The following is a 17,808-nucleotide window of genomic DNA, read 5'->3' on the forward strand; positions in this document are numbered from 1 at the left end:
GCAGGTTAATAACTAACACCACTTTAATGCAACACTGCCGAGAGCCTGGAAATCCAAGGAAAACAAAAAGAACCCTTTATGTTCTATGTACATTACATCCATTTACAGAGTTGCCCAGTACTGTGTACAACATATAAATACATGATCCAACAGATGCATAGAGGGTACTTACAGGAGCCAAAGAATTCACTTTATACATCCAAGAATGAAAATATATAAAAAAAACCAAAACAAAGGAAACCCCACTGCTTTCCATGCTGATGGAGCTCACACGGATCACAGGGGCGCCTGCAAGGGCTCACACGTTCAGGGCCTCAATGCAGGACCCAGCTGCTGGGAACCTCCACGGCTTCACCCCAGTTCAGGGCACAGGCACAGCACCAGGACACGAGTTCAGCCCCGCAAACCAGAGGTGTTCACTTGGCACCTGATGCTTTTACTTCTTCCTTTCCCCCCCCTCTTCTTGCACCCTCCATGGGGTCCGTGCAGTGCTTGGTTACTGCGCAGCCGCCTGCAGCATCCTTTGGTGGGCACCATGCTCTGCTGTAGCACCTAAAGACCAGGGAGGACTGTCCCTGCAGAGCAGCTCCGCTTGCACCAAGGGCCCAGCGATGCTTCCCAGCACACTGAGAATGGAGACAGCAGAAGGGGACAGCAGAAGACTGCAGGGCCTCACCTAGCGCAGCCCCGAAACAGAAACATCCTGTTCCAGTTCCTTTGGATGCAACGGGTTCCTCAAAGGAGGGCTCACAGGTTGCCACAAACTGCCTCTCACTCGGGTGTTCGCCTCAGCACGGGCACCAGGACACAGTCGGCATCTCCATGACAGCAGGAAGCAGGAGGATGGATCCAATGGGACGCAGCCCACCGAGACTGGAGTGTAACCATGAGCCAAAGGGTTCTGCACTGGAGATCTTCGTGGGAAGGCAAGTCAACGTTCCTCACTGCAACAAAGTGTAGTAGCATTTCTACTATAAACAGAATAGTACTTTGTGTACAGGCTTTAGCATCAGTCGTTATCAAAATACACACACTGAATATACAACCTGTCCCATGGCCATAATTCATTATCTCACCACAAGGCACAATACACACAGCTTAGAGGGTCCTATACAGTCGTCGTGACAGAAGGCGCCGCAGCCCTTGCACATGATCATGGCTTTCAGGCTGCAGGAGCACTTGAAGGAGATCTCGTCCACGCTGCTGCTGTCAGCAAACATCTGCACAGCCAGGGCCGAGTTCCGGCTCGCGGCAAAGTTCGCTTTGTGGCTCAGCTGCACCACGCTGCCAGCGAGACTTCTGGGAAAAGCCGGAGCGCCGGATGAATAATTAAAGCTGGTGGAATTAAGCTGCAGCTTAGAAAGCTTCCCATAAAATGCTTGTTTGATATTGAGCTGCGAGGGGATGGAAGAGGGCTCCAAAGGGTGCCCGTGGCCTTTGGCCGCTTCCCTCGGAAACCTGAAGAACGGCAAGTCCGCTCCCAGCGCGACGCTCGGCAAGGGCTCGCTCGGCTCCCTCTGGTTCTCTGCGTTCCCCTTGCCTGGGCTGCCACCCATCCCCTTCTCATTCCTCCTTCCCCCCAGGGCACTGGGGTGCTGCTTCGAAGCCCACTCCTCCCTTGCCGCCGGCATTCCCTCCCCTGGGGCACAGCTCTTGTCCAGAGTCTGTTTGCTGGGGGACGAGGTTCCTATGGCCGGAGCTTGATCCAAAGCCCTGGGGTGGTGCAGTCTAACACTGGCGTTGCAAGGGAAACCAGAACCAAAGAGCTTTTTGCCTTGAACTCCAGCATAGTTTGTGTTGGCCGAGGCACCTCCTGTCTGATTTGGACCAAGAGAAGTTACAGCTGGAGACAAAAACCGAGGCTCGGTGGAGGTGTTCAACCCCTCCGGGCTTGTCTTTGCGGTGACGCTTGCTAACGGGTTGTGCTGTGCCACCTGATGGACCTTGGGCAACTCCTTTTGCTCCTCAAAGCTACAGGAAGAAAAGGTTCTTTCCTGAGGGCCCGGATCTTCAGGCTTCTGAGAGGCACTTCCCACAGTTGCCAGCTGCTCTGGGCAGCTTAAAGCTGAGCCAGCTTTGGAATGTTTCTCTGGAACAGACCGAACCTCCACATCCTCTACTGCAGGCAATGGTGCCCCTGATCCACACTTGTTCTCCTGGGGGTCTATGGAAGATCTCATTGAGTGGAAGTCATCGCTCCTGCTCAGGGCACTCGTCTTTATTCCTGTATCTGGAGAAGATTCTGCTCCAAAACAGCAACTGCCTCCTCTCTCCACCTTCAGGGAGAGGGTTTCTGATGGCTCATCCAGGGCTGGCTGCGCAGCTTCCAGCTTGACACTGGTGTGAGATCCTGGGAGAACTTCCTCCAAGGGAAGGCTCCCCTTAAGCAGCTGCGTCACCAAAGGGTTGTTGGTTTCAACAGAGGACACGGCCCGAGCAGAAGCTGCTTTCTGAGGCAGTGGGGTCTGTGGTCCCTGTCTCTGGGATGGAGACGCAGTGCCCATTGCTGTCACTGCACAGGCCGGGTTGTCTGCCCCTGATTTTGATCTAACCCCATTACATATCTCGGTGCTGCCATTGCCATGGCAGGAGGAATCTTCCCCAGCCACCTCCCCACAGCTGGTGCTTCTGAAGCATCCATCCATCTCCTCGCTCTCATCAGCTACGTCACCTTCGAAGTCTGAAGCAGTGTCTGTCGTTTCACTGTGTGTACTCTGCACTTCCTCATCTCCGCTTCTCTTGAACTCCTGGGTCTCCCTCAACGGCTGAAGGGCATTTTCTGGTCCTGTTGGGGGGCTCCTCTCCCTCGGCTGCTCAGGTGTTTCAGAGGAGTCTATCCTGTTCTGAGAAACAAAGTCACCGTGTAAAGAGGCTCTCACCACGGACTCTGCGTTCTGCTCTCCACTGCTCAGTTTGCCATCGCTGCCTTCCTCCGCCTGCAGATGAGCCAAGTCACCCGGCGCAGGGCTGGCCCCCTGCACTCCAGCAGTCCCTGCTTTGGAGCTCTCTCTATCAGTGACACATTTTTGCACAAACGTTTCAGAGCCATTCAATCTAAATCTCGAGACCACGCCTGGCTCACGGCGCTCGCTGCCGCCCCAGGACGGTGCTGCCAGATGAGCAGGACAACCGGAGGAATTTTCCTTTGCGTCAGCACGATAACCCAGCTGCAAGGCAGGGGCAGCAGCACCCCCGAGTCCTGCCACAGCCCCATCGCCTGTAGGGCTGATCACAGCTCCCTGCACCCGGGAGCACGACAGGCCGTTCACTGCAGGAGCCACGCTTTTCAGCTTGGCTCTTTGCCCCTCCTGTGACGCAACACAAGATGGGGTTTCGGTCCGTGGGTCACAGGGGGGCTGCTCAGGGCTCTCCTCCTTCAAGGAGGACCCAGGCAAAGCACCATAGAACTGCCCCTTGGGTGAGCCATCCCCGGGCTGAGCGCCTGCAGCGCGCTCCCGAGCACCACTGCCCTCGCTCTTTGAGGAGAGGGAGTCTTGTCTTGAAGAGAGGAGGGGACGGGCAGCAGCCTCCCGAGCAGCCCCGCTCACACGGCCGGGCGGCAGTAGTTGTGCTCGCTGGAGATCTGCCGAACGCTTTCCGTGAGTTCTCTTTGACCTCCTGTGCCCGCTGCGGCCGCCGGCTTCTCCTCCTCCTCCTCCTCCACCTCCTTCATCGGGGCCTCTCCCCCCACCGGGGCCCCCTCCACCCCCGATGGCGGTGGCGGCTTCGCGCTGGGCTCGGGCGTGCAGGGCCCGGGCTTTAATGTCTGCGAGTGTCCGGGCCCCGGCCCTGCCGCGGCTGGGGGGCTCCGTGCTGGGGATGATCCGGGGGCATATCTGGTAAGTGGGCTGACCTTTAACCACCCAGGGTGGTTTAATACGTGAAAGTTGAATCTGCAAGAAAGGGAAAAGCCGTCAGCTCCAGCCCTCACACCCCCTCACTCACTGAAATGCATTTCATTAGCACCCGCTCGTCATCAGGCTTACTGCAAGAATTCAATCAAAGTGGAGAATTCCAGCTTAAAAACTGATCTTGGGAGAGAAGCACCACGGTCCCCATAATCTCTGCATGCACGCTCTGCCCTGTGCTATGTAAAGCTCAGTACTACATCGTTTGACTAGAGCCCACAGACAAATAAGTGATTCTTCAGGAATCAAAACGGTCCTTTCTAAACCAGGATGGCCCTGAGGCTAAGGAGATGGACACCTCCAGTCAGAACAGGGGAAGTCAGAGGGAACATGAAGATTTTGCCCAAAGAAGAGGAACTATGTGGGATAAAGAACACATCTGAAGGTCTCTCTTGCAGTCAGCTAGCTTCAGGAAAAGCAATTTCTGCATCCACAGAAACACAAGCTAACAGAGCAAGTCAAGGTTATGCTGTGCTCTTGTGCAAAGACCTTGGAACGATTTCCCATTCTTTGCCTGTCTAAATAAGATACCAGACCGTGGCAATCAGGGGTACTTAGGCAGCTCTACCAATGAAACCCTTCCACTTCTCCTCCCAGGATGACAACACTTGACATTTTAATAACGTTTTGACGGTACTGAGCATGACAGCCCTGGGAGAGCAAGCAGCTATAACCCTCCTTCCTACCCGGATGGGTGGGACCTTTGGCTCCTCTTTAGTAGGCTGTGGCTTTTCTGGGTGAACACTTTCAATTGTGTTACGAAAGGACTGACGATCTTCAAGCCGGGGCTTCTTTTCGGGGAAGGACGCGGAGGCAGCCTCCTCAAAGCATTTCCTCTTCTGGTCCTTGGGCTCCCGAGCAGAGTTCTCCTGGGGCAAGCTGGGAATTCTGTTTGCAGCTGCCAACGATGGATCTTCCGATTTACTGTGCACCTTGGAAGTCTCTGGAGAGAGGGGCAGATCGGAGCCCTGTGGCTTCAGCGCCGCAGGCGAGGGGCTCAGCTCGTCTTTCTTCAGGTCTGCCTCAGGCTTTGTCTCCTTCTGGGCTGAGGGCTCCTGTCCCACAGCCGCAGCCTCTTTGGAAGCCTCCACTTGCTCCGGCTCCCGCAGTTTGTAGAGGCTCCTCCTGGCCCGGCACCGCAGGTCAGCCCGGGAGCGCTTCCTGAAGTGCCCGTCCCTCTGCCGCGTCGAAGGCGCGCGCGGCAGCCGCGCCTCCCCTTTAGCAGAGAGCCCTGTCCTGTTCTCAGCGTCCTCCTGCACCAGACCCTGCTCCTGGGATTCCTCCTGCGTCAAGCCCAGCCTACGAGAGAAACATAAACCCCAGGTAAACCCCAAAGCCTGTCCCCATTTAAGCATTCCATCCTTTACTGACAGCTGTACTCTATGCCTCTGATACATGTACAGATTACAAAGCACAGACTCATCAACATCTCATTATGTCACTCTGCAGTGACATAACCCACACATTCACTATCCCACATTACTATTACTGGGAAGAATAAGAAAATGTAAAGACCTGTGAGGGAAAACAAGCAAAATTAACTGGGAACAAAAGAGATGGGATACAAACTTCTGCTATGCCCCAGTCAATGCCAATAAGGACTTCCTGGAGCAACGTCCTGAATGATTCACCCCATAAAACCTGCATCTTTCAAGGACTTCATGCTGCACCTTCTCAGCAAAGCAGAAACACACTCTGCTACCTGTATAATAAACAGATAAAGCAGGACAGATGAGGTAGGTTCTCACTTTTGTCCATAGTAGTCCTCAAAGAACTTCTCTTTCCATTGCTCCACTCTCTTTTCCTTTTCCATTTCCTGCCGAATTCGAACTTGCATTTCGTGGGTGAATTCACCTGCAAGGAAGCAAGAGGCTGAAAATGAGTTCCAAACCAAACCAATTCTGCAAATGCAACCTTCTGCATTTTCACAGGACAGTAGCTATACATCTCAAGGACAGGTTTTCTGTTGCCACCCTGCTCTCCACCCCTGCCATGAGTCCACACCCTGCTTGCAACTCTTTAAGGACAGTGGTCACAGCCTCAAGCAAGTCTGAAAAACATCATGTTTTACCAGACAAAGACCACCATCTGAGGAAGAGATAAGCCTGGCACTACTTTACAGCCCCACCACTTCATTCTGAAGGCCCCAAAGCACCAAAGGAAATCACATTTCTGATTTTAATGGACAAAAGAGAAGAAAAGTTGGGGGCAACATGGGCAGACACTGCCAGGCTGGCCTAAACTGGTCATTAACTGTGCAAGAAAACCCATAAATCCCACTAGATGAGTGCCTCTCCTCCACCCTGCAGGCAGGCAGGGCCGCTCACCATCAGCCAGGCGCTCCCTCCAGCTCTGCGCCGCGTGGGTGAAGAACTCGTTATTGAGCGCGCTGCCGCTGAGCCGCATCAGCCCATCAGCCCCAACCTAATGGACACACAGAACAGCCTTGTTCCAGCCATTCCACAGCCAAGGGGCACAGGAATGTGGATGGGAGACCCCCCACGTGCTGCACCCTTGTACCTGTCTGTCAACTTCTGGAAGGAGGTAGAGAAGCTGCTGCTGGAAGTGTGATGGGAGCGCATTGAAGGTTCTGGAGTTTATCAGAGCTCGCAGGTTTGTGTTGACAAGAATGGAGCCAGGTGTTTCAAAGTCAATATCCTCTCCCCTGTTGCGTTTCATTTGCCCTGGTGTTTAAAGACAGGCGAATAAAATAACCATTGTTGTACAAAAGGATTTCAGCGCTGTGGGCAAGAAGTTTGTGTCAAACTACTAGAGCAAAAGAAGCAAGATATGTGAGAAAAGACTGTGGTATTCAAGTGTGAAGAAAGACTCTCAATCACACTAATTAATAGATCTGCATCTGGAATTTTGATAGGAGGTCACATCTGTGTCATATTCAAGTAGAATTCTCCACGCTGCTCATCACACCAGACAAACTTTAAACAATTATCTCACTCATGTTCGGGGAGGAAGAGCTGAGAGCCTTAAGGTCATCATATGCTTTCTGAAGGAAAAGAAGCTTCATGCTCTTTTCTCAGACATACACAACTTCAGCATCGCCTGCTTTTACGGCTGATGATTCTTGGGAGGTGCATCAGACGCACTTACCAGCCGTGGGCTTCCTGATCCCCCTCAGAAGCTGGGGAGGGTCCCTGTTTATTTCCGTTCTACTGCGCAAGGTGGCTTTGCACAAGGCCAGAGAGCTGCTGCTGCTGCTGGACGTGCTGCTGCTCTCCCCGTCAGCGTGCCTCCCCGTGAAGCCTACAAGCAAAACAATCTCATGCAAGGAACAGCAGAAACCCAACTTGGAGAATGGTCTTACATGCAAGAATTATCTGCTATTACCCCTATTACAGGGTATTGCACAGTTACCAAGTACTTTGGATGGAGCTAAACACATCCACAGCTCTCTACAGTCACATGCATTCTCATGAAGCATTAAGGAAACCCTCAGGCGAGCTTACAGATGTGCAGGGAGTACTGACTGAAAGCTTGCTGGGCAGTCATGAGAAAACCACCCCTCAAAAGCAATGCTCACCAGAGGCAGACTCCATGTGTGCCCCGTTTACTTTCAGTGGTGTTAAGACAACACGTGGCAGCATTACACCAGTCTTTTTCTTTTGCTTGGTTGTCTGCAGCCCAGAAAGAAACAAAGATGTTACAGAGGAGTGAAATAATCTTCTAAACAGAATGTTCCTTAGTTAAAGATCTACCTAGCTCCTAGGTAAATCTTCAGGTGTATTTATGAATAGCAGAGAATTCAAAATTACCTTCCATAGTATCATAGAATCCCAGACTGCATTGGGTTGGAAGGGACCTTAAAGCTCATCCAGTTCCAACCCCCTGCACAGGCAGGGACCCCTTCCACTGGAGCAGCTTGCTCCAAGCCCCTGTGTCCAACCTGGCCTTGAGCACTGCCAGGGATGGGGCAGCCGCAGCTTCTCTGGGCACCCTGTGCCAGCGCCTCAGCACCCTCACAGGGAAGAGCTTCTGCCTAATGTACAATCTAAATCTGTCAGTTTAAAACCATTCCCCTTGTCCTATAACTAGCTACGTGCTAGTGGACTCTTCAGCATGGGTTGCAGAAGCTAGTATGGCTGCAATGACCAGTGATCCTCCCCACACTGCAAACTCCTCACCTAAGGACAACTTCTCTTCCCTATAACTGACGCACTGGTGCCCAACCAGTCCCTGTAACACTAACCCAGCTACCAGGCAGCAGTGAAAGCTCCTCGTGCTTCCAGTCAGTCCCACTTTCTCCTACCTGGGATGCACTTCGGTGGCTCTCCCTGGTCGCAGCGGGTCCCTTGCTCTGAGATTCAGTGGAACACGAGGCATTAGAGGAGGTTTCATCAAGAGACACTGAAAGAGACGGGCCTTCAGTCAGACACAGAAGTAGATGCCATGGTTTACGATGGACACCCTTCGACACTTACCATCATTGTCACCACTCACAGTGCTTGCTTCATTGGACTCACAACTTTCTGCGTCTGCTGTATCCTCCAGCTCCTCCCCTTCCGGCACAGACAGATTCCGAGACCACTGCAAGGCATCCTTCTGAAGGGGCAAACAGAACAGGGATGGCTTCACCCCCTGCCAGCCTCAAGGCATACACCGACAGGGGTGGATGTTTAGCAGATATAGCTCTTCAGCTTCATTTTTTCACCTATTTTTATCCTTGATGCAGAAAGATATTTTAAAGAGTATTTGGGCTCACAGTGGAACAGAAGTAATCTGAACTACTAGGACACTTCATAGAAACCTCCAAAACAAATAATTTGAACATATCCAACATACACAAGGTTAATAATTCATCACAATTTTCTGTAAGCAAGCAGTTTCTATTGAGAACTATCTCATTCTTACCACGAAACAACAGGGAGCACCAGAGTAGCCAATACTGAGATAGTAAGCTTAAGAGATATATTTACTACCTGTATAGACAAAGGCATTTCAATGCCATCTATTTTCAGCAAAATATGGCAATTCAACAACATTTTCTGACAGCAGGAAAAAAAGATGCCAATGAAATAGCTGAGATACCTGTTATCTGTCAAGCTGATATTTATCAGGGGATCCAACAGTACAAAACAATGCAAAGAAAGACCAGAAACATTTTCAACATTTAAGATTACTGGGACAATAAATTAAATGTTCCAGAGAGACCTCAAGATCTGAGGAAAATGGTGATGCCAAATACACACAGAATGCAGCTGCACACAAAACAAGCCGCCACTAGAATGAATGTACATTTTCCTATCAAGGACTTACTTGTAGCTACAAGGTCTCAGACCAATTTAAGTTACTGGTTGAGTGTGTTCCCTTGTGGCTGGTAGAAAAAGAGCACATGGGCTATTCTGATAAGCACCCACCTGAGGTGGGCACAAAATACTGGAACAAGAGGATTTTTCTTGCTTATGCAATTCAAGAACTAGTTGGTTTTAAAACGGATTTATCATATAAATATAGCTGAAAGGTACAAGCTCTAATGAAATAACGAATTCCAGACACTCTCACACGACGAGCTCACATGCAGCACGTACGATGCTCAGTGACAGTTTAACACTCAGCTCTACGTAACAAGCACAACTGGGCTCCCCGTTAGGAGCAGGAGCTCCGCAGGGTAAAGAGCGCTCACCTTGAGGGTGAAAAGGCTGATGCGTCCAGGCAGCTTGTAGAAGAGCCCATCACCTCCCCGGGAGTTGGAATGGAGCATGGCGTTGAGGCAGGCCAGGGGAGAGGTGCCGCTGGGACACAGAAAGAACAGCTCAGTTTTAAGAAACGGCCTTAGCAAGCGAACAGCCTGAAGGATCTGTTTAAATGGGCGTCTTTAAGGTTAACAGAGATGACGCTGATTAACTTCAGGGGACGGGCACTCCAGCCAGACCAGCATTATGCTCTCCTTTGTGACCACCAGCCTCCAACAGCACAGCAGAGCAATCAAACAGGAAGCACGATGCCAGTTTAAAGTCACTCTGAGCCATTTTTAGATGTTTCCAACGTTTATGACCCATTTCCTCCCTTCCTCTGCTTGAAACTTTCAGGCTTCAACTGACTTTACCAAAACTCCAGATTTATTCAGCCCAAACCCACATGGGTTGTACCCAGACGTGTTTCTGGTATATCCTCCCTGACAAGCCGCAGACAGAACTGCACTACCAGTCAGGTATAAAAGGTCTGCTGCCCTAATTTGTCATGTCCTGCGTAATGCCCTGGTTAGAGCAACCATCCTGCGCTCACTGATGGAACTTCTGTAATCTTGTGGTTTCCAATATATCACACACGGACAGGCAGGGAGTCACCTGGCAGAGCCATCAGAGCAGCATTGATTCTGTTATTATTAAAAGTGAAACTGAAAACTGGCCTGAGCCAACCTATTTCAAAGAAAATCAGTCTCAAACCGAGCGCTTACAACAATCTCTCTTCCCACCCTGACTGTGCTTGGGTTTTTGGAGGGTTCTTCACAAGCTTTGGTGACAGACAGAAATACCCTCTATCTGTGGTACTAGGACAAAATTCCCAGCCCTCTGCCCTGTTAGACAGTGCTTTCCCTTCTGTGCTGAACAGACGTTCCACGCACGCTGTAACCAGCCAGAAAATGCTTCCTTCGAATGGCAAAACAAGGCCTTCTCCCCAAAATGAGGAAAACCCAAAGAGTTCAGTCTCCTCGGAGCCAGGACTCAGCAATGGTGCTGGGCCCAAGTGTCCTGGCTCAAGCATCAGCCACACAGGACCATCAGTATCCCCCATAAGGAACACAACCCCTTGCAACAGACCAATGTGACCCCCAGCCAGGGAATGCTGCCTCGGTATTGATTCAAAGGGAGAAACATCTCGAGCCACCAAGCTATTTCCTTCAGGAAACGGAGTTTCAGGAAGGGTTTCTATACAAGGCCCAGGGAAGCCTGAGCATGTTTAGCTAGGCAGGATCACTGCCTTTATCCTGTGAACAATTGTGCTCTGAAGAAAACAGTCTTTTCTTAAAGCAGAGAATTAATGACTGGGGAAGGAAAAGCAGATATCCCAAGGGAAAACCACTGACCTTTAAAGGAGCGATTTAGCTCTGTGGGATTCAACTTGACACATGCTCCAAAGTCTGGTCTTTAGCTACTGTGACAGGCCACTTGTCAGAACTGGGAGAGCACCAAGGTAATTTATGTGTGTGAGAAGAGACCTGCTATCACCTTTAGCAGAGGACAGCCTATGCTTGTAGATCTTCAACTACCTGCTGAAGTAACAGGACTGATGCAGGAAAGGTGCACAGTATCACTGAAGCAAAGCTCTACAAAGGTCCTCATCAAAAGCCTGTCTGAATTCTGCTCAGAGCTGTGAAACCACCACCCACATCCAAACCAGTGTGGATCTCCTGGGCAAGGACCACCAGTCCTCCAACAGCTCCCACACCGATGCAGCAACACACATCGGCATCGCCCCTCTCCAAACAATACCAGCTCCTACACGACACCTCTGTGGGCATCACTAGTTTTCATTACTCAAACAATCCCAGCTGTATCCTGATTTCAGACACACGTAAGCAGCAGAAACAAGCCAATGTTTTGAGCTGTTAGGTCCCAGAAAAATGAGTTTACCTTCTGCAGCTGGGTAAAGTACAGGGTCAGGAGATGCAGATACCGGGGTGGAAAATAGTGCACAGAATCAAGGTGAGGGGAAAGCAAGACTGGAAACAGCTCATGCATCTGGATTTCCCAGAAGTCAATCAATGGGCAGCAGCCAAAAGACTGCTTTTTCTGTCTCTGGTAGCCAAAGTGTCTTTTTTTGCTATGCAGCACTGAGGCACCTGGACTATCACAGTTACCCACTTTCTTCAACCTGTAAGACACTGTATTTCTCTTCCACTGCTGTCACAGAAACAGATGGGTGCTCACAGGAAGTTAATCAAGGAAAAGTCTCCCACACCTCTCGCTTCCAAGGCTCCATATCAGGTTCTTTTCCATATGAAGCCCACATTGAGATGGGCATCTCCTCCATACAATGTCAGGAGCCACGACAGGGTGAGCTGCACTACCATGGTGCTCAAAACTCTGCGAGCAGAGACCAGTATAGTAATATAAAGATGACTTATTTGAGTCTCCTAAAACATGATGCCTGCTCTAGAAATGAAGCATCAGAGGAGACAAAAACTGTTCTCAAACTAGTCCCAGTGGCAGAAACTACTGGGAGGTACTTACGAGAGAACCATACAAGTCGTTAAGTACAACACAAGGCAGGAGCCTGACCTGCTACAGGCACGTATTTTACAATAGATGGATGAAGGGGACTCCGTTTGTTACAAAAAAAACCCAAAGTACAGCTTCCAGTTATTGTCAAAAAAAAACAACCCCGCAGCCTGTATAGAAGTGTCGGTGGTGTCATCTGAAATGACTGTGCTGGAAAGAGGAGGAAATGGAAGAAGAAAAGCAGGCTGGAGATGAGGGAGAATTGCATGAAGCAACACAAGGCTTCATACACAGCCTCCCCCATGCTCCACACTGTGCTCTAGACAAGATCATCAGTACTAACCTCATTTCCTTTAGTCCTTCAGCCTCGATGACCTGTAGAATCTGCTTTGGGGTCATAGGAGCATCAGAGTAATTTTCCAGCACCTGAAAAGATAAAAAGACCACGTGTCAGTACAGAATGTGCTTCTGCATCCACAGACCCACTCCAGAAGCTGCTGTTCAAATCCAGCAGTATCCCCCTTAAACTTCCACTCATCTGCAAAAGACACACTACAAATTTCAGGCTACCTCCCAGTCAGATGACAGAAAACACCACAAAGGGCTCACCTTCATCTGGTCCCTGATGAACTGAAATACAAAGGAGAGGAAAAGCAGCAGAATTTGGCCTTGACCCCACAGCAGGAAACCAGTGGAAGCTTTTTGACCAACCTCCATGTATGTTAGACCAAGCTGCTGCCCCATGCAGCCTTCCACACCGTGCAGTGGTCAGTGACCTTTAATGATGAGATGCTCTCCCTACCACACACTTTCCTACCTTGCAGTAAAGTAGCCACTGTTTTTCAGCCCACAAAAGTGTAACTACAACTGTATAACCCAACAGCGTTCCTTCATGGGGCTACTGCAGTCATTCCATCCCCACTCATCTCGAGAAGGGTACCACACGTAAGAGCCCGAATTCTTGTCAGAGGACAACAAGAACAGCAAAGGATGTGGGGAAAATACAGCTAGAGATTTGGAGTGCTTGCCTTTGACAGAAAACGAGCAAAATCAGATATTAAAAAGGCAATACAGTACCAACTCATCCTTTCACGTACGATATGAATAGATTTGTCACTTATATGCAAAGAACTAAAGAGACTATTACAATTTTTAATCTGTCTTTTTTAAAAGCCTGTGGAACTTCTTGCTTCTGGACATTTTGGAGCACAAACTCGAGGACTCAAAGAGAGGACCGGACATGTCTGTGGATAAGAAGATTACCCACATAAACAGGAAACAATGAACCAAAATAAGCCGCAGTAGATGTAAACTGCGAGGTTTCTTTGGGAGCAGATTACCCTACAGCTGCTCACCACGCGCCTCCTGCGCCTCGCGCTGAAGCAGACAGCGCTGCTCTCTGAATGCAAAAGACTCTGAGCTCAAACTCTGGGTCTGAAGGAGGAAAGAGTGTGACACAGGCACAGGACGTGGCCTGAGGCCTCCGGGACAAGCAGCAATGGGAACTTAGGTCGTAACTGTGGTCTAAGTTCCCCATAGGTAATGGCCAAAGTAATGCACCACCCTGACTAAATCCGTCCCCACGCTTTAGAGGAGCAACACGATGCTGCCTTTCAGTTTGACTTGCGTGAGGAGCTGGTGGGGGAACCCAAATGCCCCGTTTGAATCAGCACCAGCTAGGACTGAGTCACTGCAGCCCCATGGCAGGGCACAAACCCCGCACTCTGCTTTCTGGAGCCGCCTGAGAGGGATGTTTGCAGAAAACAAGTGTTGTGCAGGGCACCATTTGCCTCTCCATACCATGTCCAACCTCCAAATGCAGAGATAAAGCCAACCGTGCCACTGTGGTTCCGCACTTCAATTGAGTTTGGTGCTAAAAGGAACGTCCTACATCACATCCACCCAACAAGGACTTCTCAGATGCCTGAAGATCACAAACATGAGTGGTGCAATCTGGATGGGGACGGAAATTGGAGCTACCTAACCAGAGATAAAACACAATGAAAGCACAAGGAGCCGAAAGATCAAAGAAAGCGATAAACCCTAGGCAGCGCGAATAAAGCATCTGAGCCCCCAGTCAGTACAGGTCCATCACACTTTCCCCTCCATGATCAAAAAACCTCCCCAGGTTGTGCGGTTTCCGTGCCTTCCTCGTGAACTGTCACCCTGTCACCCAAAGGGAGCAGGCGCCAACAAGGGGAACACATCACTGGAGGCGAGCGCGAGAGCCACAGAATGGAACCTGCCTCCCTGGAAAACCAAGGGAATTCTTCACAGCTTCTGAAGCCTCTCTTGTGACAGCCAGAGCCAGTGAAATACAGCCCAAAACTGAGCACGAAGCAGCATTTACATAAAGATAAAAGACTCGACGCTCAGGGGAACAATTCCCAATCAACAGCTACATTAAGTGTACAGACTGCTTAAGGGGAGAACTGGGGAGAGAAGATCACAGAATCCCAGGGATGGGTTGGGTTGGAAGGGACCTTAAAGCTCCTCCAGCTCCAACCCCTGCACAGGCAGGGACCCCTTCCACTGGAGCAGCTTGCTCCAAGCCCCTGTGTCCAACCTGGCCTTGAGCACTGCCAGGGATGGGGCAGCCACAGCTTCTCTGGGCACCCTGTGCCAGCGCCTCAGCACCCTCACAGGGAAGAGCTTCTGCCTGAGAGCACATCTCAGTCCTGCAGTTTAGCCACTGAACCCCACCTCCAGCACTGATCCCCCATCCCAACAGTCCTGGTGCCACATCAACCTCCCATCAGGAGCTACAGCTCAAACATTAGCTGCTCCTTAACCCAAAGAAGACTTTCCCCACATCTCTCCTATTTATAACACTGGTGGTCAAGGGCTCCTACGCCCCTAACTATGGAATCTGCCAGCACTTCCCAATACATTTCCTAGTCACCCAGCTCCGACAGCACTTGTGGAACAGTCCTGTGGCTCCGGGTGTTCAAATGAACCTTTAAAGGCTCATTGCATGGAACGTGCATTAGCTCTGCAGGAGCACCAACACTGAAAAGCACTTTTGCCTCCAGTTCTCAGAAACATCGAGGGGAATATGAAACAATAGTGCACGTCAGAGGGGAAGATTAAAAGCATTTTGACAGGGAGCATGTGTAAGACTAGTGTTAAATAAAGATCTATTTTTAGTGGATTTACAATCAGTCCTGCGAGCTGGAAGTGCAGCTACGCAACCACAGGTCTCTCTAAGTGGATAATCCAGCATGAGACCGTTCTATTTCTGGTTCTCAATGGCTCTAAGATGCTGCTGAGGCTCAGGCATCCCATGCACCCGAGGCTCTGGCCAAAAGGCAGGTGAGAGGATCTGTGTGGAGAGATCCCTGTCCCACCATGTGGAGGTGAGGAGGTGCACGAGGATCTGCTTTAGTCACAGCCTCACATCCTGCTTTGAGCAGACTAAATACTGCTTTGCTTCCCCTGTTAGAGCCCAAGACTCTGGGATGAGGTGACTTTATGCGAGGTCACCTCACGCTGCCTCTGCCCCCGAGGTCACCTACCAGGAGCATCCCTGTCACCCGCAGTGACCAGGACCTCAAAGAGAAGCACCCAATGAGGTGCTGGGCCACCCCATTCCCGCTGTGCCTGGCTCTGACCTTCTGCAGTTCTTCAAGCAGAGTCATGTGGGTCTAGGATATCACCATTTACACACAAAAGCTGGTGCAGGCTGCTGGGAGGAGATGCTTCTCTGCTTAGGTTTCCTCCTGGCACACAGTAAGAAAACACTCAGAGAGCCAAACAAATCTTCCTCAGAAGGAGCACCGAGACCCGTCCTGATCACCCTCAGCACCAGAGCCGAGTCTCAGCTGGAGTCACCACACTGCTCCTGCTGAAGTTGATGTGCTCCACGGCACAACGTGGGCCAGGCAGACCCCCAATAAACACACACAGAGGAAAAGCAGGGAAACAAAACACCCTCGAGCCCTGCAAACCCGTTCCTGCTGACATCCACGTGCAGGGCTCTGTGCACGCCAAGCACAGGGACTCGGGTCACCGCTTGCTCTGTGTGCTGGTCCTCCTGTACCTGCACCAATCCACGTCACCGACCAGCTCCACGGTGGAGACTGAAGGGAGCGAGCTCCTTCCAAGCAGCCACGGGCAGCAGTGACCACGGGCATAGAGCAAGGCCGGACGGCTCCATGAGCACCCCTCCCATCAAACTTCACACTCACTGCCTGCAAGACGCTTCAGTTATCTCTCCTAGCTCCTAAGCGGGGGTCAAGCCACACCAACACTCCATGGAGGGCACCAGCCCTCTCCTGCTGCAAGTCAAACCACAGCAGTGTCCACAGGAACCGGAGCAGCCCCAGCCCCGAAGCCTTCAACAAGCAGAGTCTCAAAGCCAAAAGGACCAGGACAGGCCCTGAACCGTACCTCCCAAAGCACGAGTGCCCGGACGCTGCCCGGCGCTGCGGCTGCCCCGGGCTCAGCACCGCTCCCACCGCCCGCGGCCAGGGCGCTGCTGGGGCAGGGAGAGCCCGCTCCCCGGGCGTTAAACCGGGACCTGCTGTTGGCAGCAGTGCCCGCGGGCCGGGCCGGGCCGGGCCGCCGGTTCCCCCCATTGAGCCTTAGCGGCGGCTGAACGGAGGGGAACGGCCCCGTCCCCACAGCGAGCGGCGCCCGCCCTGCCCCAGCCGGGCTGCGGGGAGCACCCGGGGCAGCGAACCCCGGGACCCGCCACAGCCCCGCGGGAGGAGCCGGCGGCCCCGGGACCCCCTTCCCCACCCCCCCCCCGGGGGCTCTCCCCCTCCCACCGGGCTCGCGAAAGAAAACAACCGGGGGGGGGGGAGGGGGGTGCCACCGGTGCAGAGCCCGGGCCCGCGGGGAAGACCCGCTCCCCCCGCCCCGTTACTCGAGGAGGGGCCGGCGGCGAGCGGAGCCCCGGGGCGGGGGAGGCCCCTCGGGCCCGGCGCAGCGCCCGCGCTCCCTCCCCGGGGTCCGCCCCAGGCCCCTGGGCCCCGGCTCCCCCCCGCCCCTCACCAGGCGGGCGGCCTCGGCCCACGTGCGCTCCTTCTTCCTCCGCTGCTTCATCTCCTTCATCCTCCTCCCGCGCGGGGCGGCGGCGCGGCGGGCGCGGACCGTTAGGCGCGCGCGGGCGGGAGGGCGGCGGGTGGCGGCGGCAGAGGAGAGGGGGGGGGAACGGGGCGGGGCGCGCGCGGGCGGGGCGGGCGGGGCGCGAGGCGGGGGCGGCTCCGGGCGCTACCGGAGGAGGAGGCGGCGGCGGCGGCGGCTCGGGCCCGACATAACACCGGGGTCAAAGGGCCGGGAGCGGGGGGGAAGGAGGCGGGGCTCGGCGACGGTGGCCGCGGCGGGACACGGCGGGACCCGCGCGCCGCGACCGAAAGGGGAGGGGCCGGGAGCGCGAAGCGCGCGGAGGGGCCTGGGCCTCGTTTGAAGGAAAACAAACCGCAAGGGTTGCTGGGAGTTGTAGTCCGCGGCTCCGCCAGCACCGAAGCCTCGTGTCTCTCTGTGGACTACAGCTCCCGGCGGGCTCCGCGCACGCCGCGCGGCATGCTGGGACCGGCCGCGGCCTCCCCTCACAGCCGCGGGGCCCCATATCCCAGGCAGGGGCCGGAGGAGCGGCACCGCCCGGGCCCCGCGGAGCGGGCTCCGTTAAAGCGGCGGTTGTCACGCAGCCGGGCTCCCGCCGCCGCGGGGAGGGAGATGGGGTCGGTCCCCGGTCGCCTTTCAGGACCCCGGTTGTGCCC

The 17,808-nt window shown here is 53.0% G+C and overlaps 1 protein-coding gene across 1 annotated transcript; it reads right to left on the bottom strand.

Moving 5' to 3' along the window:
• ASXL1 (ASXL transcriptional regulator 1) lies at window positions 1-17,230 on the bottom strand. The gene is made up of 12 exons (XM_062623829.1): window positions 17,081-17,230; window positions 12,429-12,511; window positions 9,547-9,655; window positions 8,345-8,465; window positions 8,173-8,270; window positions 7,447-7,540; window positions 7,017-7,169; window positions 6,429-6,592; window positions 6,236-6,332; window positions 5,657-5,762; window positions 4,595-5,207; window positions 1-3,893 (listed from the first exon to the last, which is right to left on the bottom strand). Exons 1-12 carry the CDS (start codon window positions 17,138-17,140, stop codon window positions 1,068-1,070), a joined length of 4,524 nt encoding a protein of 1,507 aa, XP_062479813.1. The 5' UTR covers window positions 17,141-17,230; the 3' UTR covers window positions 1-1,067.
• Between the last annotated feature and the right edge of the window lie 578 nt (window positions 17,231-17,808).

The sequence above is a fragment of the Pezoporus occidentalis genome, unplaced genomic scaffold (assembly GCF_034315485.1).
Source record: "Pezoporus occidentalis ecotype Australia unplaced genomic scaffold, CSIRO_AGI_Poc_V1 ctg259, whole genome shotgun sequence".
Taxonomy (NCBI): domain Eukaryota; kingdom Metazoa; phylum Chordata; class Aves; order Psittaciformes; family Psittacidae; genus Pezoporus; species Pezoporus occidentalis.

What these genes read in the sequence shown, in the direction of transcription:
- ASXL1 (XM_062623829.1), bottom strand. Translation starts at nt 17,140, where the DNA reads ATGAAGGAGATGAAGCAGCGGAGGAAGAAGGAGCGCACGTGGGCCGAG. An exon ending in GAAGGACTAAAGGAAATGAG is followed by an intron (nt 9,656 to 12,428) that starts GTTAGTACTGAT and finishes TCTGTGTCCCAG; the next exon opens with CGGCACCTCTCCCCTGGCCT. An exon ending in GATCAGGAAGCCCACGGCTG is followed by an intron (nt 6,593 to 7,016) that starts GTAAGTGCGTCT and finishes TTTAAACACCAG; the next exon opens with GGCAAATGAAACGCAACAGG.